A 22,977-nucleotide genomic window follows, 5' to 3' on the forward strand; every position below is an offset into this window, starting at 1 on the left:
AAGTTTACTAACTCCAAATTAATGCAGCTCTTTCCATAGCCCAAACACAAAAGAACTCTGCAAATAGCTGAAAGAAACGATAAGGCCTCCAGGTGACATAGATCATGCACTGTACACAGAATTACTCTCCCCAGAGTGAGCCCACGTAGCAGCATTTTGTGACATTCATCATTAAAGTTCAGTCCTTGGAGTGCTGCCACTGTGGTCGTGTGCAGCCAGCTCTCTGCTGATAGAGCGGAGCTTATAACCAAAGGCCATCCCTCCCGAGGGCAGCACAAAAGTGATTTGAATATCAGGCCTCCGGAAAGGAGGTTTTCTGTCTTAGCAGGTTTTATTTCAAACAGTCTTTCAAGGGCTGCTAGAGGGCCAATCAGTTTAAGTGCGTGACAGTTTATAGCACACAACCGTGAAGTCTCCGGAAACCAGAAAACGGTGAAATCTGGAAAAATAGTTGCCTTATTGCCAAAATAAAATTTCTGGTAATATACAATGTTGGCTCAAAGACAAAATGTTTTTTTAGAAACACAGAACTTACACAAACCTTGTCACGAAGGTTGCGGGGTGGGTGGCAGCCTCTCCGGTGTCTTCGGCCACCCTGGCTGAGCACAGCCAAGGATGGACCAGCCTCCTGTCCCTCCCTCCCTCCAGCTTCTCTGCAGATGTATCCTCCCAGCTGTGATTTATTGCCCACATGGGGACACAGATCAGCATCAGCAGGGCTGCTTGGGGGGTGACCGGGGAGCCCCGCTGCTCCAGGCGATGCCTCCTCAGCAACATCACAGCAAGAGGACACGAGAGACAGGAATTGTGAAGTGTGCCTGGCAATCTGTAGCTGGTTCTCGAAGGGTTAGAGAGCTCATTCCATTCCCAAAGCCTCCAGCAGACCTGACTACTTCCAAGCTACCAGACAGGACAGCGACACAGTAAAGCACAGAGCAGCTTCAAGCGGTGTCACTTCATTCTGCATATGCGTCCTTTGGGTCCTGGGGTCTTTGCCAAAAGATTCTTCCACCTCCCAGTCAATTAAGAGAAGGTGCAAAATACCAGAGAAATGGCATTTCCTAGCAATTGTGATACACAAAGTATATAAGCAGCTACTTTCAAAGCAGACTTTGAAATGCCACTGGCTTGCTTCGTTCTGAGCACATTCCCAGGGAGAATGTCAGGTCGCATAACTCATTTGTTATCTTTACGCAGAGGAGTTCCACTAAGCACCATCGTAAAAATACTAACATTCTTTTTTTTTCGTGGAAAACAAATATAAAAGAAAAATGCAGCATCTCTTAAAAAAAAAAAAAGCCAGTTAGCACTTCAAAGATTACAACATGGTCTATAAATAGCAATGTCAATACACCAGGGAGCTGCGTTCCTCTTTATTTAACAACAGCCTGAGTTACTCAAATGGAGGTAGCAATGTTACAGGCCTTCCCTGCGACAAAAAACTACATCATGCATTCATTTAGACACACTCTTTGCATTTTATTTCCCTTGATCGCTTAAAAAAATGCCAAGAATTGGAATAGAATAAGAACAGCATTGCAATCTAGCTTTATATAAGGCACTGTGCTCCTCTGGGTAGCGTGCACCCAGCAACATCTACTTTATATATACCATGAGGGGGAGCGTCGGGGACAAAACTGCAGTAATTGAGGTCACATCCTCCGTGTTTGTCAGGAAACCCCCTCCCACATTTTCCCATCATCTCTGGACACTTCCATGTATTTACAGCTAGCCACTTTAATTATATCTAAATATTTATCTCCTGAGCAGCTAAATTAGTAGGTATTTAATTCTAGTGATGCAAACACCTGATGGCTGGATGCTCTCATTTGCCTGTATATGCAAAACACAAGCCACTGAATTCAATTATGTGGCAAATGTCCACAGGTACCTCTGAGGTATCCAACATCCCCCACAAAATCTGTGCTTCACATGCTTAAACAGCTTTCTGTCAAGCTCTATATGGAGGGAGGGAAGAAGGGAAAGAGGGGTTTTGTTTGTTTGTTTGTTTCTTTTTAAATTACATTTGCAGTCGTACAGCTAAAGCTCGGAGATTAATAATAAAAGTGCATATGTAACAATGCAGAAACAAATGCTGTTCAATGTCAAATACAAAGCAAGATGCAAATTTATTTTTCTGTTAATTAACCGAGCTTTCATCTCAACTGCTCTGATCTGTAAATAAAGCTCACAAGCTAGTTTCAAATAAGTCTGGGAATTAAGCAAACAAAAACCCAAACCCTAAACCAAAATACCCCAACTCAACTGTCTCCTAGCACTGGTTAGCGAATTATGTTTGCCTTTTTTCATTCGGGGGGTGGGGGGACACCTAAACAGATTAAAACATGTTAAAAGCAACAGTACTGAGGCGCTGGCCGAAGGGTGAATACCGCCAGCCATCAGACAATGCCAAACACTGCCAAGACCCAAGTGCCATCCCTGAACATTCTAAGATAAGAATAGGAAAAGAAAGACGGACAGGAGGATGGATGGGAAGACAGACAGACGGACGGAAGGAAGGGAGAGAAGAAAGAACAAAGGTCTGGTCCCCAACACTATGTAACATTACATTCCCCTGCAGCTATGCCTTGCCTCTAAGGCTTTGCTTTCCAAGCTCTTTATTGAAATTGTTCAGGTCCTTAACTGATCTCCTGAAAAGCCTTAAGCTAATTAAGCATGGCTGAGACATGCTTGATGAGATGGGAAATACACAAAGCTTTTGAAAGGGTGAAAAATCTCCGACCATCTGGTAGTGGCATTGCAGAGAAGAAAGAGAAAGGACAAAGGGGCAGCAAGGAGGTACAGGATTCCTTTAATTACTGGGTCACTGAGACCATTACCACTCCAAATGCCTGTGAAAGCCCACAAAACAAGCTTAGGAGGCTCAGTAAAAAAAAACAGCTCTTAGCAGGAAAAGCATCTGTAAGAAAATGAATCGGAGCAGCTTTCCCCAAGATACATCCACTAATTAGAAATGACAGATAATAGACAGGGGCAGCGAGGCCCCTAGATCAGAACGAGACCTTTTCCAGCAACCTCTCTACCTCTTTCCTCCAACTGCTGTTCTCCAAGGCCCTGCAGATAGTCCTCTCTTTAAATTAATACCACCCCACCAGCCAGAAGGAAGCTTCTGTTGTATTTGGCAATGCAAGTGAACAGACTGAGCTTAGGTTTCTAATGAACACCCCAGGTGTTTCATCGGTACGGCAAGCAGCTGACGTGCTCCAGCCTCCTTAGGCCTGGTTAAGGCTCATCTGTGTTTTCCCATCTCTAAGATCAGCTAGAGAAAAATCACAGCGTTCAGAGGGCAAACTTCACACACCGGAGCAAAATCTGAGCTATTTTTTGCTCTAAATGGCTTCGCCAGCCATAAGCTGTGAACATGCCAGCGCAATCCAAATGAGGAGCCCTCCCCTGTCTTCTCCTCTCGAGCTGGATACAGCTACGGGTGACTATAGGTGCAGGCTAGCAAAGAGCAGGCTGGTTTCGATGTCGGAAGCTGTGACCAAACCCCTGCCAAAAAGCGGAGCGATGCTAACTCTCGCTTCGGGATGCGGATACGTGCAGCTGATTTCCTTCCCTCCCACACGCAGATTCTTCTCCAATTATTTCGGCTGTGTGCTGTGATCCAGTCAGATTCACAAGCTGAGCAAGAGCGGGCTATATATCCATCCTTGGATGGGAAATCTCATTAAAAGAAGGAAGCGGTACCGGCAATCTGAATGCATTGCGCTGTGCTCCTGTCTCCAGGATCAGATATATAAACCCAGGCCTTGATGACCTGTGGTTGTTAAATATCCTGTAGCTGTTGTGATGAGAACAAATGGCATTTCCCTATTATTCAGCCAAATCTCAACATGAATTTCGCTCCACCAAGCTCTCCTTGAAGGTTCATTTGGAAAGACTTCCTGTGTCTTAAACTATCGCACTTTTAAACAGTACTGTTAAACATTGGCTGCATTTAATGCCAGAGGGAACAGTTTCACAAGCAGATTCTGTGATCTCTGTATATATCAGTTTCTAAGATAACTTGGATTCCTTTAGAGATGTACTGGATATAAATGTATTTCTTATCATCTGCTTTTCACGCTCACATACTTCAAGAGCCAGCTGGATCTGCAAGCAGAACTGCATCCAGAAAATCTATTATATTCCCCTCCACATCCATTGCAATGCTGGAAGCAGGCAATATTAGAAATATTGCTTAAGGGATTTTTCCCTTTTCTTTCTCTTTTAAGCAAACTTGCCCATGTTTGCAGGGCCAGGAGATTCAAAACCAAGCTAAAAAATCATCCAGACTGTTGGACATTTACCTGAAAAGCAGCTCTGCTCCAGCTGGCCCTTGACGCTGTGGGGGCTGCAGTACCACCATGTGATTACTGAGTCATCCAGTGCAGATGATGCAGTTTAAGACTCAGGTTTATACATGCAAGTGGATTTATGATGAGGCAGGAATTTTAAAAAATTAACCATTGTATAAAGTGACTACAATAGCTGTGCTTACTCTGCATTGGACAGTTACTACTTTGGAAGCCAGAGAGCTAAGACAAACAAAACCACAGAGGATGCCAGTTTTGCCACTCCAAGACCAGTATGAGAATTCTTAGCTACACTCATGTTAGAGGAACTGCAAAGTGTCTGCTGTCCCAAGGAGGAGGCCCTAGAAATGGAGCTCTGGTCTCTTCTGGAAACCCAGCTTTGCAGACCAGTGCGACCACCGGAGCAGGGATCCTGATACCCAAAGAAAGACTGGGTATGCTGGTAGGGACCTCACCAAGACACTGTGAGAGTGTGAGGTGGGGATAACAAGAGCCAGGGTCAGCAACTGAACTGAGCTGTGATTGCAGCAGTCACCAGTATCCAAACTCCAACTTACCACTGCCCTTGTGCCCTGCTGATCAGAGCACACCGGAAATAAATATGAGTTGGAGGCCCTCTCGGTGCTGGAAGGGGTCAAATCCTTATCCTCACATCCTAGAGATCCCTGTGAGGCAGTTGTGAGGGAAAGCCCCTTCCATTCTTCCCATGCATGCCAGGCTACCACCAACAAAAATGTGTGACCTGTGGAGCCCTTTTCACACTCAGGAATAAGCAAAACAAAAGAGAGTGTAGCTGCTGCACACTCCAAATAAAAAGTCCTGCTCTGTTTTCCATCCTCTCTGGACCATCTGGGTCCTGGGCTGAGGCACCATGCTTGGGTACCAGCATCCCAGAAAGGGGGTGACACTAAGACACAGCCCTGCTGACCATCTCCCTGTTCTAGTCTGTGAGCTTTTCTGCTGATCTTCCATCTTGCCTGGACAGCTGGAAGAATCAGTCAATTTAATTTCCTTGAATTGAGTTGCTGGAGTTAGGTACTGATTTTTCAGCACAGTGACATCTTATTTTGAAGCACCTGAGGTATCTCCATTTGTGTTCATTTGATGCTTTTGTGCTACATTTCAGGCTGACAGATCATACAAACACATCCAGTGAATGTGTTTCAACTGATGAAACACCTTGTAACCATGATAGCATTTGGCCACAAATTGGGAATCTCAATTTTTTCCAGCCAGTGAGACAGTGCCTTTGCCACCATGACCCCCTAACTATATACCATTGTTAGCTGTAACCAGGGGGCAATGGAGAAAAGATTATTGACTTTTTCTTCTCAGAATCCAGAACACAGTTTAACTGATTTTCTATCCAGGTAAGAATGGTATAGCCTGTAAGTGACTGCTTATTTCCTCCACAGAGAAAATGCTGAACGTGTAAACATGCCGTCTTTCAAGGGCTGTCAAGTAATGTAGGTATTGAGTGTTTTTTGACAGGGTGCTGTAAATGGAATAAAGGCATTTTTGGCCCCTGCGGTAGCTATGATTACTGGCAGAGCTATGCCCTTCACACTAGTGACTGGGGAACAAACAAACAAACACGGCTGCACATCTGCAAAGGGGCATAATGGGACAAAAGGCTTACACATCCCAACATTTCAGGGTAAAGATTCTGCGCCAGAGAAACAATAATGAAGAGTGTTTTGTGAAACAATAATGAAGATTGTTTTGTGGTTGACCTTTGCAGACTGCAGAAAGCTATGGATTTTAAAACTCAGGTCAGAAGTCATAAGTAAATTCTGAATGTTGGAGAAAAATCCTTAATAAACACTTGAGCAAAGGACAGTGTTAATCAGGTATGGAACAATTACACTACAAGCATCCCAGCAAGTACACGGGTAAGTAAAAGACTGTGCCAATCTGTACTCTTCATATTTTTCTTGGCTCTCTCAAACAAAACGAAGTATTTTTGCAGTTGCCTAAAGACTGTCTGCAGCTGCAACTGAAAGTGCATCATCCGGAGCACCTGCTTTGCTGGACTGGTTTAATTGCAGCTGCGACCACATTCACAGCAAACTGAAGTACTCCAGGAAAGGGCCTCCAGAACTCATGCAAGACCCCAAAAAGGAGGTGCTGAACTTTTTGTTAAATAACAGGAAGACCCAAATTGCCGCACTCCTGCACCAGTATGGTGATATACCACTACTGCATGATTAAGACAAAGGTGCAGTCAAAGAGATGCAGGAAGCGAGATAATCGCTCGCTTCCTCCCCAGCAGATAATTCACAGCAACTAGAGACAAGGTCATCTTGGGCTGTTGGGCTAGCGCTATGGGCCAGGTATACTGGGTGCCCTTATGCTTGTCTGGAGGTGAAATGAGATGAAAGCAAACCAAGCAGAGGAAAACTGATGGCGAGATCTGTTCAAGAGAACTCTCACCTGTCAACTGCATTAGGAAAAGGTGAGGGGACAGAAAACTTGCTGCCAAAAAATCATGAGTAACTGGCAGAAAAAAGGAAGAGGAGATTCAGAGGCATGAGGAAAGGGTAATGTTTCAAAGATCTGAATGAGGTCGGGTGGGATTTTTCCTGCTCAGTAGTGAGAAGCAGATTTAATGTTAGTCAGGGTCATGCTCTATTCAAGGCAACCTCCAATTTACAAGTTGTAGACACATTTTCCCCCTCCTTGTGTAATAGTCATAATAATCCTTGTAGAGCACTGGCCTCCTTCTCAAATGCCAGATGCAAGGGCATCTGTGAAGCCACAGCAATCCTCCCCAGCAGAGCCAACACCATAGGGATGCACAGAGCAGAATAAAAACATGTCCCTCCTGACCCACCTGATAGTATGCAGTGAGTAAATGCCACCCTTCTCACATGAGAACAAGGTTAACTACTCACCCACACCACTGGGCACAACTACAGCAACAAAAACTACTGTCAACAAAGCAACAATGTCATTCCCCTACTGCCCCAAAAGAACAAACAAGATAATTTTTGATTCTAGGACATACACTGCTTTCTTTGAGTTCGTTCCAGATGTACTTGAAATAAAAGACAGTTCTTCCAAATCATGCCCTTCCCACTCCCACTGCTTACGGTTTTTTCCACACTTATTTATGACCGCACTCCACTCACTCTATTTCCTGAAAATCACTGGCTAAATGCAGTTTCTTTCTCTGCTGCCCTAAGTGTGTGGCCATTTGTGTTTATGAAATAGCTATAAAATAGGGGAATAACCTGGACAGCATGGTACATCCATACATAACGTAAGCAAGGGGGAGTACAGAATTTTCAGTTCCCAGAGCCAGCTCAAATGGATCTGTGCATACTCCATCATAAGCAAACTTTATTAAAGGAAGTAGGATTCCAAAATTAACCACTGCATAACAAAATGAAGCCTCCTTTTGTAGCAGACGGGACACCAGAACATAAAATTTGTCCACGAGGGATCAAATTCTTTCCTTGTGTAGCTCCCTGCACTCCATTGGGCTGCTGGACTTAGTCTAATTTAAGACCACAGTTCTTACTGTCACCAAAGGGAGTTAAGCCTGCTGTTCCAACACGCCTCTGTAGCTGTACGGTGCTGTTTCTCAGGAGGTGCTAAAGCTAATTTCCAGATATACTGTTAACTAGGATGCCATCTGTAACAGCGCAGTCCTTGGCCAGTGAGCTCTACTTTTTCAATATGCTACAGGAAAAAGTTTCTAAGATGTCAGTGTCTCTCCCATGTTCCATTCACTTGTTCCTTGGGTGCTATTTCAGATTATTTGAAAGAGATACACATTTGGTTTGCATAAGGCATCACTGCCTCTCTGGAGATTCGAGCTAAAACCAAAGCCTAGTAGGATTGGACTAGATGATCTTTCGAGGTCCCTTCCAATCCCTAACGTTCTGTGATTCTGTGACTTCGACACAAGCACACAAAATACGGATTCCATTATCTTCCCAGTTTTCATGTGCTAAAAGGGCATTATCAATATCTTAAAGCTCTTTAATCCTTGTAACTCACAAGTACACAACATGTAACATCATGTAATATTACAGGGTATTTTCAAAAAGATTTTGACATTAATTCAGCTACTGTCTCAATGTTGTCCATACAGTAGGTGGAAGGAACACATAGCACTTATAAAAAGATTACTAAAACCTGATAACTCATGAAATAATTCGTAAATTTTTGTAACATGTTGCCATCATGAAATATTCTGCTTTGAAACTGAGTCCATCTTTTTGATGGCCCTGTATTATAAACGTATGAAGACTTTGAAAGACTTCATAGCATCTGCTTTTCAGTGGGATTTCAAGACTCTATATTTTTTGGCATTCCTACCATGGAAAATAAAAACGAAAATGGCACTTCAAAATATTGCATTAAAAATATCCAGTTTCTCTTCCAGCTTCTCAGAGGATTTATTTTTTTTTGTTTCTTTTTATTTTCTGGAGATGGAAAAGAGTTCTAAAAATTATTTTACTTGATTTAATGCTGAGTGTGTTTCAATTCAGTGCTGTAACATCAGTTAATTAAACTAAACAAAGGCCACATTGTCAACAGTTTCAGCAAGAACAAAGAGATGATATTTTCAAATGAAATAAAAATTGCCAATTCATAGTAGTATTTCTATTCTGCTTAGTGAAAATGAAATGAAGAAAGCAATCAGATACACACAATAAACCTTAAAAACTATCATTGTTAAAGTATTCCCTTTTCTTGTTTCCTTTTTTCCTTTCCTTTTGGCTTTTTGTCTTGTATGCTACCATCAAGCCTGATAATATAAAGTGACTGTGACAGCAGGCAAAATGTTTAAGCTGAAAAACTCTTTACATTTTCTACTTTTTATTAGAAAAGCACACACACAAAATACATCACTTGTCATTGAAAGAGATGAAAAATAATTAAAACTTAAAATTGATCTTGCACCAACTATTCTTTACATAAATTCAGGCTAGAATCTGATATACAGAGAGTAATGAAAAGAAACAGATTCCTCCTGTGGCAGGAAAAAAAATATGACTTTCTCCCCCTAGAGAGACTGAAATCAATACCTGGAGCAGACTGGTGACAGTATAATAACCACCCCATCCCGTCAGTGCTCAGCGCTGCTCAGCATGGCCCAGCAGCACCCTTGGGGAAGGTCTGTAGGGGGTCTGAAGCCCATTTGCTGCCTCGTTCAGCACTGGCAAGGAACATCATTTTGGGCAGCGTGTGCTGCCTGGTGTGGAATGACTTCTGCACCAGCCCGTGCTCAGAAAATGAATGAATCTCATCACCTCCATAGTCCTGCTGGTGCACACCAGTGGTCACAGCTGCCTGCAAGGGGACATGGAGCAGCAAAGCTGGTCCACAGAAGCAACGCTCCCTCCTAAGAGACCCCACCTGGAGTCCTGTGTCCCGCTCTGGTTCCTCAGCACAGGACAGACATGGACCTGTTGGAGAGGGTCCAGAAGAGCCACAGAAATGATCAGAAACTGGAACAGCTCTGCTGTGAGGACAGGCTGAGAGAGTTGGGGTTGTTCAGCCTGGAGAAGAGAAGGCTCTGGAGAGATCTTATTGTGGCCTTTCTGTGCTTAAAAGGCGCCTATAAGAAAGATGGGGACAGACTTTTTAGCAGGGCCTGTTGCAATAAGACAAGGGGTGATGGTTTTAAACTAAAGGAGGGGAGATTCAGGCTACACATGAGGAAGACATTTTTCATACTAAGGGTGGTGAAACACTGGCCCAGGTTGCCCAGAGAGGTGGTGGATGCCCCATCCCTGGAGACATCCCAGGCCAGGCTGGACGGGGCTCTGAGCAACCTGATCTGGTGAAGATGTCCCTGCTCATGGCAGGGGTGGCACTGGATGAGCTTTGAAGGTCCCTTCCAACCCAAACTATTCTATGATTCTATTCCATGATTCTATAATAAACTTGCTGATCCTTTGCCGTCAGTGAAGCAATTGCTAATGACAACTATCCTTTGCTGCTATAAGAGCCTGGAGACTTCCCAGTTCAGAAGTGACAAAGCCATCACAAATATAACACTGACAGTGGGACCAAAAACCCCACTCCTCTTCTGCAAGCTGCAACACCCAGGTAGAAAACATGCTTACACAGAGCCACAGGCAGGTCTGCCTCACCTGCCTTCAGCTTTTAAGAGAGCTACCCTGATTCCATATCTGCAAGACATTTTAAGTATGTTGATGAAATTCAACATATCATTTGCAAACTTAGGAAAAAATGCCACCTCACCTTCCAAAAGTAATCTCTTGCTAGACAAAAGGGTTTCTTTTCCCTGCCTACAGTTACAGACTTTGCTACTTCCACATGGTATAGAAATTACCTGAATATACTTGTCTGCCACAGTTATGATGCCTTCAGAAGAGTAAAGTGCTTTGCACTGGGAGATACAGACCAAACAGCCCTCAGACCACCACAGATGGACCACAGCAGAATCTGGCGATGAAAGCTCCTCATCTGGCTGATATTGCAACTGCAAAGCTCACTTGAGTTCCGGGAAGTCCTCGAGAAGATAAAGACACGTCAAGTGAGGCTTTTTAAAACCTACAGGCACCCCCTGGATAAAGGCACGTTTTTAGCTTTCCAGTGATAATCCTGTTACTGTGTACCTCCAATTACTCCCAGCTACTTGCTTCGCTGTGTAGCTTGGAGCTCTAGAGATGTGAGTTTAAATACCCATTTGCAGTTTTCTGGTGCCACAGCACTTCTGGCATTTCTGCAAAAGGTCCAAAGGTGCACCTTCTTTTTCTTTGCCAAATATCAGTACCCATCAGAAGTACATTTTAAAGATATATTTCATATTTAGGGCCAGACTATTCTGTAACAGCCCCCAAAATGTCATCTGATCTATGGGTTGTTATCAAAGACCAAACACCCTGTATCTGATTTGGAATATTTATTTCTTTCTCCTTTGGGCAACTGAATAAAAGAAGTTGGAGCCTTTATACTAGATCTTTGGAGCCACAACACTCCAGAATCGCTTGTATTCTTTTCTTTCCAAAAAGAAAGAAAACATATTTTAAAACATATGTATGGAAGATATTTAAAATATCTAAGTATTTTTTTCCCAAAACATGTCTCATCCATCTCTACTTGAAGCTGAGAGTAAGTTTGGTTATGAAATAAAAGGTAGTTACAATTGCCATGATTCAAGAATAAAGACGTCAGATTTGTCCAAAAAGATCTTTCTCAAGAAGTGTTTAGTTTCTCCACAGCCAAAATATCATATCAAAGAAAGTCATTATTTTGACATTCTTTACAGCTGTACCAATGCATATAAAATCCTATAAATGCCTGAGACTGAAACTATAAAAAATTGAGAGCTCTCTTCTTCCAGGTTTTCCAATATTTAATTCTCTCCAAGATTATACCATAAAATTATCTCTCTTGCAAAAGAGATGGGTAAATGACCTGAAAATCCAGCCGTTTAAGTGAAGAATGGACAAAATGATGGCTACAGAGTTACATAGCTACTCACGTAACAAAGGCTGCTGAGCGAAACGGGGCTTACTTAGAAGATAAATAAGGCAGAATCCAAATTTACAGTAAACACGCACTGACCAGAAGACTGGCGAATGAAATCACACATACTGCAAAAGATTTAAACTGTGAAACCTGCCCCAGCCTTTTCCAAGCCTGCCTTAATATTGCATGGTTCATACAGAAAACGAGATGGTTAACACAGTTTCCTAAACAGACTAAGATGCAACTGCACAGAAATACTAATTGTAAGGGCTGTGTCCTGCTCTTAAGCTAAATCTCTGGACACTTTAATATCTTTTTAATAGGTGTTAATTATGGTATTTCTCTCCTTGATTGTGCTTCAGCAACAACCTGCTGCTGCATTTCTGGACTCATCCAACAGAAAACAGAAGTGTCCTTTGCCCAGGGAGGACGCTACCCAATCACTCTACATTTGCTTTTTGGATGGATAAACACCCCAGGTCAATCTGGAACCATGTTCCAAACAGCACGATGAGACAAAATGTTTTATCCCGAGTACAGAAGAGAGCCAACAGAGAAATAACTACTACTTCTATTCATTTTCAGTGCTCTGGCAGAAATCCTATCCTGGAAAGAGTTAAGCAACTTCCAGAGATGACCAGTAAGGGAAAACATCATTATCTAATGTCTTGATAAAGGGAGATAGAAAGAGGTGGGAAATAAGACAGAGGGGAGAGCAGGCTTGGAGGAGGAAAAGATGACATACTCATACAAATAAACTTGAGTTTTATTTCCCTGTAATTGTGTTACTGATTAAAACTACAACTAAATGCTGAATCCATGATCATTACAACATGATGGGACTACTTCCAAGTACACATATAAAGGGACTGGCAAATGGTCTATTAACAGCGTGTACACTTACCTCGTCAGCAATTAGGTCAGTGACCACCACTTACTCTGCTTTTTAATAAAGGGATTTGAGAATATTCCCTAATCTTATAAGAAACATAGATTTTTCTTACTCTTTTGTGAACTGGAATCTTTGCATGATAGTAGGAGGAAAAAAATCCAAAAGGCATCTCAGTTGGTCTTTTTTTCTTTAGTTGCTCCCTAGTAATATATAACTCTAAGTTACGGTAGGAAAAAAGGGAATAAATTGGCACATGCTATATTTTATTACTAATTTTGGAAAAAGCAACAGCAGGTTTTTATGAAACACACACAGTGCCTTACATTGTTAAATTCTTTAGGGTAATCTGTCTTATTTCTCACTGCTGGCAATGGGGAACAGTAGTGAGACTGCCAAGACTTTGATTCCTCGTTCCTGTGGACTCCTGGCGACCCAGAACCTCAAAAGCACCAGGATCCGTGACTCCTTGGCAAGATGTGCTACAGCGTGACCCTGGAGCTGTGAAGCCAAATGTGCTACAAAGAAAGGACCCTGCAAACCCTAAAATCCCCCAGAACACATAGATGAGCTGGCAGTAAAACCTGCACAATCAGATCAGCAGCTTACCTCCCTTTTGCCAGAAGTTTGCAAAAACTGTGACACGTCTCAAAACCAGCAAGAAATAGTGTTTTTTTTTTTTTTTTCCCACAGAAAACCAGATCAGTGAAAAAATTCCTAGCACACTTCAAAGCCACAATCAGCAGCAAAGCAGAAAACTAGTTTTAGGTTGGAAAAGGGGCTTTGATCTTGGTTGGTCATTTAGTGGCTTCCACAGCTGCAGTGCTGGAGACCACACAGGGCACAGATGACTCCCATTAATCTAATGGCTCCTGATGAGAGAGAGAGAGGAGAGAGGCAGCTATGTGCTACCCTTTGCTCCAGAATGAGCTTGGTAACCCCCCAAAAATATCAGATGCAGAACAGAAAGACCAGGTAGTTTGCAGCCTAGTAGTTGCTACATTTGGCTACGCATATAGATCTAGTACAGGTCAAAACCACTTAAAATCCATGTATTTCTATTTAATGGCACTAGCAGTCCTATGTTAGCTTTTTCCCCACACATTCTTAGACAAAAATATGCCATGTCACAGTATGTCAAACATACTGTGGATGCTGCTGGAAAACTATTTAACTGAATGAGTTTATAAGGTAGCATGAGGTAGCACTTGTGTTACATAAAATAATGTTACATATCAAACCTCTGCTTTATGTCAGGTAATCTCCTTCCATTAAGAGGAGACTCTCTTTGGGGAATATATATTATTTTATCAGCCTGAACTTTAGCTGACTTTTTTACCTCTGTTTGTCCAGATCCACCTTGCTTTGTGGTGAACTTCCAAAACTCACAAGGCAGAGTATGTGCCATCAGAACTGGAAGCATGTAGCAAGACGAGCACTCAGGTTGCTTTACGTGTCCTTTTACCCATAAGAATGAAACAAAGCAAGGGAAATCCTTCACTTCCTTCCCTTTTCAAAACCCTGGAAAAGCAGACTTTTATTTTCCCTGGCCCAAAGACAGTATGTTTGAAAGAAGTTGAACAGAATATCTATGCAGCTACCTAAGTGCTGTTACCCTGCACATAGATTCAACACGTCATCTCCTCTGACGGCCAAACCGACCAAAAGCTCACTTAAGTCAATGAGAGTCCTTCTACGAACTTCAACGAGCTTTGGATCAGATGAATCCTGCACAAGAGCAATACCTGAACCCCCAGGTAGGGACAAATTCCAAAATGTGTGGAAAGAACTGTTTACTTACCTGGTACTTGAACCTTTTAAATCAGGGCCAGGAAAAGTGCCGAGAACAAGCCTTTTCTGACATTACCTTCTTAATGTTGTGTATTCTAATAGTAGCTGGAACAGATGGTGAAATATAATCTCTCCACTGAGAACTAAATAACAGTCACTAGCTGTAGGGGACACTAAAGTATTAAAGAGAAGGAACCGTCCAAATAATGAAAGTACATTTTGTCCAACTTGCTTTCGATGAGGTATAAAATAAAATGTAAATAATTTCTATTAGGAGGAAATTAACATAACAGTCAGAGTGAGCTTGTACTATATAACCCAGATTTGCAAGTGAGGTAGCGCAATACCATTTACCTGGATTTGAAGTAAGGATTATATCAATTCTATTTTCACCATCAGTAATAAAACACAAACCCAATACCATTAACATGTCTGATAATAAAGAGATGTGATTAGTCTCAACTTGGATAGGCAATTAAGAAAAAAAAAGGAGAGGAAATGTTGTTTAGCTGTATATGAACAAAGAGGTTCCATTAACCTGGGTTTAGCACTGAAGAAAAGTGTCAATATAGCTAACACAGGTTTGCAATTAAGTTGGTGTCAATTTGACTGGGAAAAGGAGTTAATAATTAGGACTACAGAGTTAGTATTGACCTGAATTTTCAATAAAAATCATGTCTGGATTTTAATTTGGAACTGTAAAATTCATCCCTGTGCTCTAAAAATGACCATATAATTATTAACTTGCAGTTACTTTACATAGTATGTTATTTTTTATACAATCACGTGCCTGTTACAAACGGTGACCTGAACACAGGGTTCCCTGAGGTGTTCAACACTTAAAATTGAACTTCTACGTTTCTTTGCAAAACATTCCTAAGGATTTAAATACTTCACTCCCAGAAAAAATTACTGCTTCAGCAAGACTCTGTTCCTGCTCCAAGCATTGGTTTCCTTATTAGAATTACTAGTTTTAGTTAATTACTAGTTAAATCTCTACTAATAACCTCACAAATAACTATCATACCCATTTATTGTGAATAGTCTTGATGCTTCTAGTGAGCATGATCAGGCGGGTACTTAAATGGACATAAATTGGTTATTTAATCAGCCTTATGCACTTCAATGCAGAAAACAAACAATGAAAGGGTATTTATTTTGAAGTCACTTTAGAACCTGAGTGTGCAATTTTTTGCACTTATTTCTTATGTAAATCCAGGTCCAACACATCAAAACAATACTCAAGGATAGGCAAAAAGGATTTTTTTCAGGAAAAAAAATGCTTTTATGTGCTCCTTCCATGTTTTTTCACAATAGAAGAGGAAAACACGAGCCCAGCAGCATTCTCTGTCTCAAACTATTTTATAAGTAGTCTTACCTCCTCCTCCTTCTTCTTCTTTTCCTTCTTCTTTTTCCACTGCACCATGACTCAAAGGTATCTCAACTTCTGTTGTGTCGTCCTGGTTCAATAGTGGCTCTGAATAAATTTGATAAAAGAAGATGAACAGTAAGGCTTTTAAGGACACGAAAGGATTAGCGTACACTAGAGACATTAGTATTAAAAACACCGGCAGAGGAAAAGGATCCTTTTTCCCAAGAGTACAGGTACAAAAGCGGTCTCAGGGAAATCCAAGGGGCTGTATTTGAGAGCAAGACCTTGATCCTCCCAAGATGCTGGGCTTTCTGGGATTTAGCACAAAACCCCCACGTGTCTGGCTCCAAGCACGGGCCTTTACCAGGACTCATTGCAAACCCAGAGAAACATGTACTCCAGCATTTTGCAGGGCTGGGGACAGAGAATTTAGTTCTCTGAACGTACAAGGCTGAAGTGCTCGTCATCAGGCATAAGAAATGCACGTTCACTTCTTTCTCTAACAGTTGCAGTCATTTGAAAAGTCAGCTTTTATCACTGAAAATCCTTAGACGCTCCCCAGGGTTGAATTTAGAGTTTCCATAAGAAGATCTGGCTCCACAGATCTACCTTTGTACACGTGGAGAAAGAAAGGGAACACTATTGATAATATCCAAGCAATAACTAGTGGTTTTGCCTGTTAATCTTGCTCCTTGGTCTCAAGCCACATGCAGTACCTTCTAGTTCCATGCAGGAGCCTTGGGAGTCTGCCCCAGTTTTCACCTCCTCCTCTGCAGAAACATCCTGTTGTCCTGTCAACAGGACAAATTGAAAATGCCATCAGCAAGATGGCTGTGTGCACACAACGGCAAGTTCACCAAAACAGGACATGAACCGAACATAAAGCACGGTACTTTTCAGCCAAGTACCACTTTATTTTCCTATTAAATTAACAATGTTGGACTTATATATTAAAATATCACTTAACAAACTCTAAGCATTAAGTATGTTGAATGGCCGGTCAAAACTGATGCTGCAACACTTCTCTCTTTTTCTTTTCTACTTTTGTAGCTCAGCCTTGACACACCGTTTCTCATAGGAGTTGTTGTGAAGCACTCGCACTTGGCAGCTTGGCAGAAGGAACAGAATCACCCCACAGGCTTGTATTATAGAACAACAACAAAAACAAAGAAGAAGGACAATAATAACAACGCTGTGCACCTGGGATCAATATGGTTAAACCCACATATTTGGAGATGCATGTCTTTTCCAGCAACATCAGAGATTACTGCAACACAACTGGTTGCCACACAACCTCTACTAGCTGACAGCGTTTTCTTAAGGTGGCAGAGGTCAGGCTGAAAAACACTGGATACTGAGACTGGAAGAACTAAGATTCCCAACTGGTTCATTATCTCTGTCTTAAGAATTTCGATACAAAACTTTACCTTGGGCTTGATCTTGTTGGCATCCCGCAGGATGCGCTGGGTCACCCTCCCGTGCGCCTTTGAAGTCTTTCAGGGAGTCTGAGGAAACAGCAAAACAAACAAACCAAATGACCCTGCAGCGGTTTTCCTGTTGGAAAAGTCTGGTAGTTACTTCAGGTAGCCCTTAGGTACTGGCTTCATATTAGGCATTCTGACACGCTGACAAATTTTCTATCTGTTTAACTACAGACTTATACACTGTAATACAAAAAGTATACTCGTGGGTTTCAATTATTCAAATTGATTTCAAAATCTGTACACTTACTGAGCAGTTTTTTGCCTGCAGTACAAACCTTAAACAAGAAACTGTCAAGAAAGGACACGTAAGAATTATCAGTAGTGCTACTGAGAACTTTATTTCTAATGAACGGAGTGGCACAAAGCTACGAGAAACAGCACAAACCACCTACATGATAAATAAATTGTTTTCTTATTTATTTAAAACAACACTTTTCTTGGTTATATTTCCACAAGTTCGACAAACATTAAGTCCTAGAAATGCCAGTGCAAGCCCTAGCCTCATTTCTCCTGGTGACAGAATTCCCAAGGTCATTATCGTGGCCAAGACCGCTTTTCCTTTTGGGGCAGACCATCACAATGAACTGCCTAAAGCCATATCCTGAACCACAAGCACAGCAAGGTTTAAACTAGATGAGCTATCTGCAGTCGCCATAATCACAGGACATGGTTTTGTTGTGTCGAAAGACGTTTTCTCCTTAGTTTTTGGGTGGTGATGGAGAAATGTATCGTGCCAGCACAGTGAGGAAATCACAGCAATGCAGCTACCTGTTGTAGCTCTGCTCATCCGCGTAACACGCAGCTCTCACCGGGCTCTCTTTGAGCCTTGTTAAAAACCACTGCAGATCTAACTGGACATTTCTGCAAACTACAAGGGTAGAGTACACTTGAGGTCATAACTCTGTGTTGCAGAGTGAAATACTTCCTAAAATGCTGCTAGATGGAAAACCTAAGTAACTGTGCCAAAACATCCATGGTGCATGATCATAAATTACGCTACGACAGTCTTGCTACGGCTCTACTTCTGGAAGGTCCACTTCTACAGGATAGCAGAGTAGATCTTACAATATACCAAAGGATGCGCCTGTAAAACTCCGTTCCTGAAACTTGCCAAGAATGATCTCTGATGGATAAGTGAGAAAGCTGGGTTGTTAATATCTGATCCAAATTTAATAATCTGTAGAAAAGGTATGCACTGAAAATGTGTGGCTTTAATTAACTGCAAATAATTCCCCAAGGCAAATATTTCATTACCTGCATAGCTTCTTACTTCTTTCGTGGCATGACAATAAGTTTAGAAATCCAAATTTGAAAGCCGAATATCCCACTGATGTACAATTTGATAAAATTTGCCCTTGCTGCACTTTTATTCAGCCTATTGTGGACTTAAAAACGCTACTCACTCCCATCAGCTGGACCTCTGCACTGGCTTTTCACACTAGGATGCTGCTTTGTGCTGTGAGTTCCAAGGGATTACCAAATCAGAGCAAAAAATAAATTAGCATTTCATCAAATTCCAAGTATAGCCAAAAAACGAGTTGAAGGACCTCTAGGTAAAAATGGAAATGGCACTAAAGACCTGAAGTGATTTTTTCCAGTGAACTTTAAACCCACTGGGTGAAATTCTGGCTTTGCTGAAGGTTTTGACAAAGCTTTCAGGATTTCAAACAAGTTAAGATTTGTACCACCTGCAGCCCCATACCCATAATTAATATAATTTTCTTCTGTATGATTTAGCTGCACGTTTGTAAAAGGAACTGTACTGACAAAGCTGGAATCAGAAGTCCTCTGCGTTAAGTACTGTGCAGCCAGGGCTTGAACACAGCCCTTCAAAGAGCCAAAAGTGATGATAAAGTGTGATATTACCTGCTATGGCTGGGAGATATGCACGCAGTTCTGTCCCATCAGACCCTTGGAGCTATCTCATCCTACACCTTTTGCACAATACTTCATCCTCCCGCATCTGTACCTTTAATCTCAGTTCACAGGTGCCACCTTTTCTCCCAGAATGAGGAATGACTCCAATTTCATGCAAAAATCAATCCCCAGCATCAGAGGAACAATTACGCGCTTTGATCAATAATAACAAATGGAGTTTAAGGGGTCTCGTGCTCGGCTGATAGATGTGCCCCATCACGCTGCTGTTTGGAGGGGAGCATTGCGTAGCCGATGGCAAACTACAGGTATTGTAAACTACAGGTATTGTAAACTACAGGTATCGCAGAGCGTGAGGAGTTGCTGCTACTCCCAACCTTGGGCACAGCTGGCAGACTGACCACCTCTGCTAACTGACACATCTTCACACATTCCCATAGCTGCCTCTGCGCAGTTTATTCTTACGAGACTGTAATTTTGCATTGAACTTTCATTTTGATCGTAAGCGCTTTTCTTCTAATTGTTCCAAGGTTCAAGAGAGCAATTTAAATGCACAGAATTTAAAATTATCCCAGGTAACATACAATGATCACTTTGGACAAGTTATTTTTTGTAAAGCTTATTTCTGAAAGGAGCAGAACATGGGCAGGAGTTATGCCTCACTGTGAGAGTCTGCCGCTCTTATTTCAGCAGCAGGAATCAGTCTTTGCATTAGTATGCAAATTCTGAGATTCAAAATCTTTAAGGTCAAGACCGTATCAAAGATTTCTTTTCAAATGCAAATATTAGATCAAATATTCAAGCCAAAAAGTCCAAAGACAGACTTACTTTTAGGATTAACAAGAATAAAATAAAGCAAAGGAATAACGCCAGCTTTATGAAGAAAATCTGAGCCCAGCAAGAGTAAAAGTCACCAGTCAATAAAAGCTGTTCCCAGATTGGATACGAGGCGAGTGCCACCTCAATTTCAGTTGGCAAGCAGTGGTGGGAATCCCACAAATGCTGGTGATACACTGGTTTCTGCATGCAAGTTTTCAGTATGGTAGTGGTATTGCTTGGGCTCAGCTGGTCCTCTGTGCTTGCTTAGCCCTTTAGAGCCTTGTTGAATTGCGCATAAGCCAGTATCACAGTCCTAAATCGTTCCAGGGTCTACAAAAGCTCGGGCCAATCCTAAAGCCCTTGTTCATGTCTAATTGGCTAGGGAACTAACTGATTTTTTAAACAGCATAAACCAGTGCCAGTCTTCTCCTAACACCGTTACTTATCTGTTAAGTTGTGCGGAAGAGTCCAGGTCAGGATATTATTTTGCAGCACGGTACGCTTATTTTTTTGATAACACACGTTGGGCATTATTCACCTTGGGAACCACAAACTGGGACTGTAAGGGTTAGCATTCCTCCAGGCAGGACTGAGAACAATCAGAGTTTCTGATACTACACTGGAACACAGCTCCTAATGTCATCATTGCTCACGTATGAATGAACTAAACATGACATTTAATGACATAAATGAACCAAAGATAGGCCACTTTTATCTAATACACATCAAGCCCTGAAGTGTTCATTGAAGTCCGAGCATCACTTGGTTCCTTCCAAGCTGCTGTTCCTGGCTGGCTGTAGTGACAGTGCCCACGCCTGGACACTGCACCGCTTCACTGGATTGAAACAACCCTCTCATGGGGCTGCATGGTTGAATGCACCTGGGAATTAACCCCAACCTTTAAAAACCCGTGAAGAAAATATCTGGCCTTCAAGTAAGCTGGTCAGAATACTCCTTAAATACATTCACTGTTCCAATATATCAAGTGTATGTTGAATTTTGCTCCAACAAAACCATGTAGCTTGTAATAAACTACCAATCCTACCCTTCCTGCCAATAATCAGACACTATTTTATCTATATACTGCATAAACCCCCAGGCTTTTCCATATCATTCGTATTTTTTTGACTGTACAAAGCAACACTGCTCAAACAAAACTTTGCAAATGCTACGAAGAGGACAAATGGTAAGATCTGAATATTAAGTGGTTTTAATGATCTTTTAAAATTCACTTCCCCAGCTACTCTCTGTATGGCTTATTTACTGAGTCGTTTCTAATGTGCAACACACCTGGGTCCCGCATACAGCACAGATAAATCACCATGTTTTAGGGAGCTGTAAGAAGATTAAAGAGGGAGAAAGCTGGTCATTATGAAAGAAAGAGATTCGGTGCATTTTTATTTTTTAAGCATGATACTGTGAAAAATGACTGGAATATTTCTAGAGTGAAAGAAATCAAGCAGGCGTCTAAAATTACAGGTAATGGTGTGCATGGAGGCTGCCACATGATTAGGGTATTCTTTTGCCTCATAAACCGAGGAAAATGTGTTTAAAATGAAGTACTATAAAACGGTGATTTACGAGAAGTTAGGGAGATATTCTTGAGCTTTGACTTTAAAACGTTATTTTTATATCCACCAAGAATTCATTTTAATCTATCTTTATGATGGATTAGATTTATTGGGGCCCAAGTTTATATGGCTTGGTAAAACACACTTTTTGGGTGCCACAACCTGTAGATCCATTTTTGCGAGTGTTCGGGTCAGAGACCGGGCGGTTCATCTCTGCAGGTGGGGTCCACCGAGTAATTCCCCCACCTGCCTGTGCTTTGAGCGGACAGACGGGCATCTCATCTCTCCTCACCTTTTGTTTGCAAGGGAAATTTTGGGCGCAGCTGGAATGATAACCGTAAGGGGCAGGGGTGGTTGTACAGCGAAAGGAAAAAGCTGAGAAAAACCTAGTTTCTTGGGTCAGACCCTGCCCAGGGGAAGATGTGGTAAAGGCTTCAGGAGAGAGATGGAAGGAGCACTCACTCTAACAGATTGACAGGAGCACAGCTGGATGGCTCCAGGTCAGCTAATATTTAAAAATAAGTAGGATCTAAATAAACCAGCTAAGTAGATTAATGTCAGCTGTTGCAGCTGCCTGTGCTGGGGAAGGGCAGAGCAGAAATACCTCTTGAGTAGTTTATGGTCTGGAGCTCATCTGGATGCACAATGCTACAGATTAAAAGGAGAAGTGAACAACCCACATTATGTGACCATTGTGGAGGGTGTTAGGAGAACAGGCACTTGGCTGAATGGTGATGGTTATGTACCTGGTTTAAAAAAAAAACAACAAACCGAAAACAATAAAAAGAAACCACACCATTTAGCTTGTGTTCGCCAATTTGCTTTCATATAAATCCTTCTAACCAAGGGAGAGAAAAATGTTATCACTGTAGCTGGCATGCAGAGCCACAGCTACGGTTGGAGGTGTTGAAACTCTTCCATTAGAAAGGTTCTTTTTCAGTTACCTATAATTGAAATTTTTCAGGCTGAAATTTTCCAGGTCTAATCATAGCCCAAGGGTAAAGTAAAAACATTTCATTGGTAGCTGCTGAGCACTCAGCACTTCTGAAAATCAGGTCATTCATTTAGATGTCTTAATGTATACTTAAGAGCTGATTTTAAACACCTCTTTTTGACATATTGGCCTTTCAGTCAATCTTTTTCACCCACTTATCAATGTCTAATTTATGTCGATTTGCACAGCTCCCCTGCATTTGAAATGCTCTGTCTTTCAGTTTATCCCTTCTCAATCATTTATGTCTTTAGGACACCAGGATTTTTCCATGGTGAGAACTACAGCTGGCCAAACAGGAATTTTATACCCATTATGTTTTACGGGCAGGATACTTACAGGCTGCTGGGTTGCACAAAGTGAGTTTTTAGGGCAAGCCCCTAGCCAAGGCATATAGCTAATGCTGTTTCT

General features: G+C 41.8%; 1 protein-coding gene across 14 annotated transcripts in view; it reads right to left on the reverse strand.

Annotated features, from left to right (window-relative positions):
• MACROD2 (mono-ADP ribosylhydrolase 2) overlaps positions 1 to 22,977 on the reverse strand; it is an 869,250-nt gene that overhangs the window by 24,503 nt on the left and 821,770 nt on the right. For all 14 annotated transcript variants that reach the window (XM_065059857.1, XM_065059852.1, XM_065059851.1 and 11 more), the window contains 3 exons: positions 17,254 to 17,331; positions 16,543 to 16,617; positions 15,833 to 15,931 (listed from right to left, as the gene is read on the reverse strand). In XM_065059857.1, coding sequence (XP_064915929.1) covers positions 15,833 to 15,931; positions 16,543 to 16,617; positions 17,254 to 17,331 — 252 coding nt within the window. The remainder of the gene's footprint in view (positions 1 to 15,832; positions 15,932 to 16,542; positions 16,618 to 17,253; positions 17,332 to 22,977) is intronic.

Source organism: Columba livia, chromosome 3, assembly GCF_036013475.1.
Source record: "Columba livia isolate bColLiv1 breed racing homer chromosome 3, bColLiv1.pat.W.v2, whole genome shotgun sequence".
NCBI lineage: Eukaryota > Metazoa > Chordata > Aves > Columbiformes > Columbidae > Columba > Columba livia.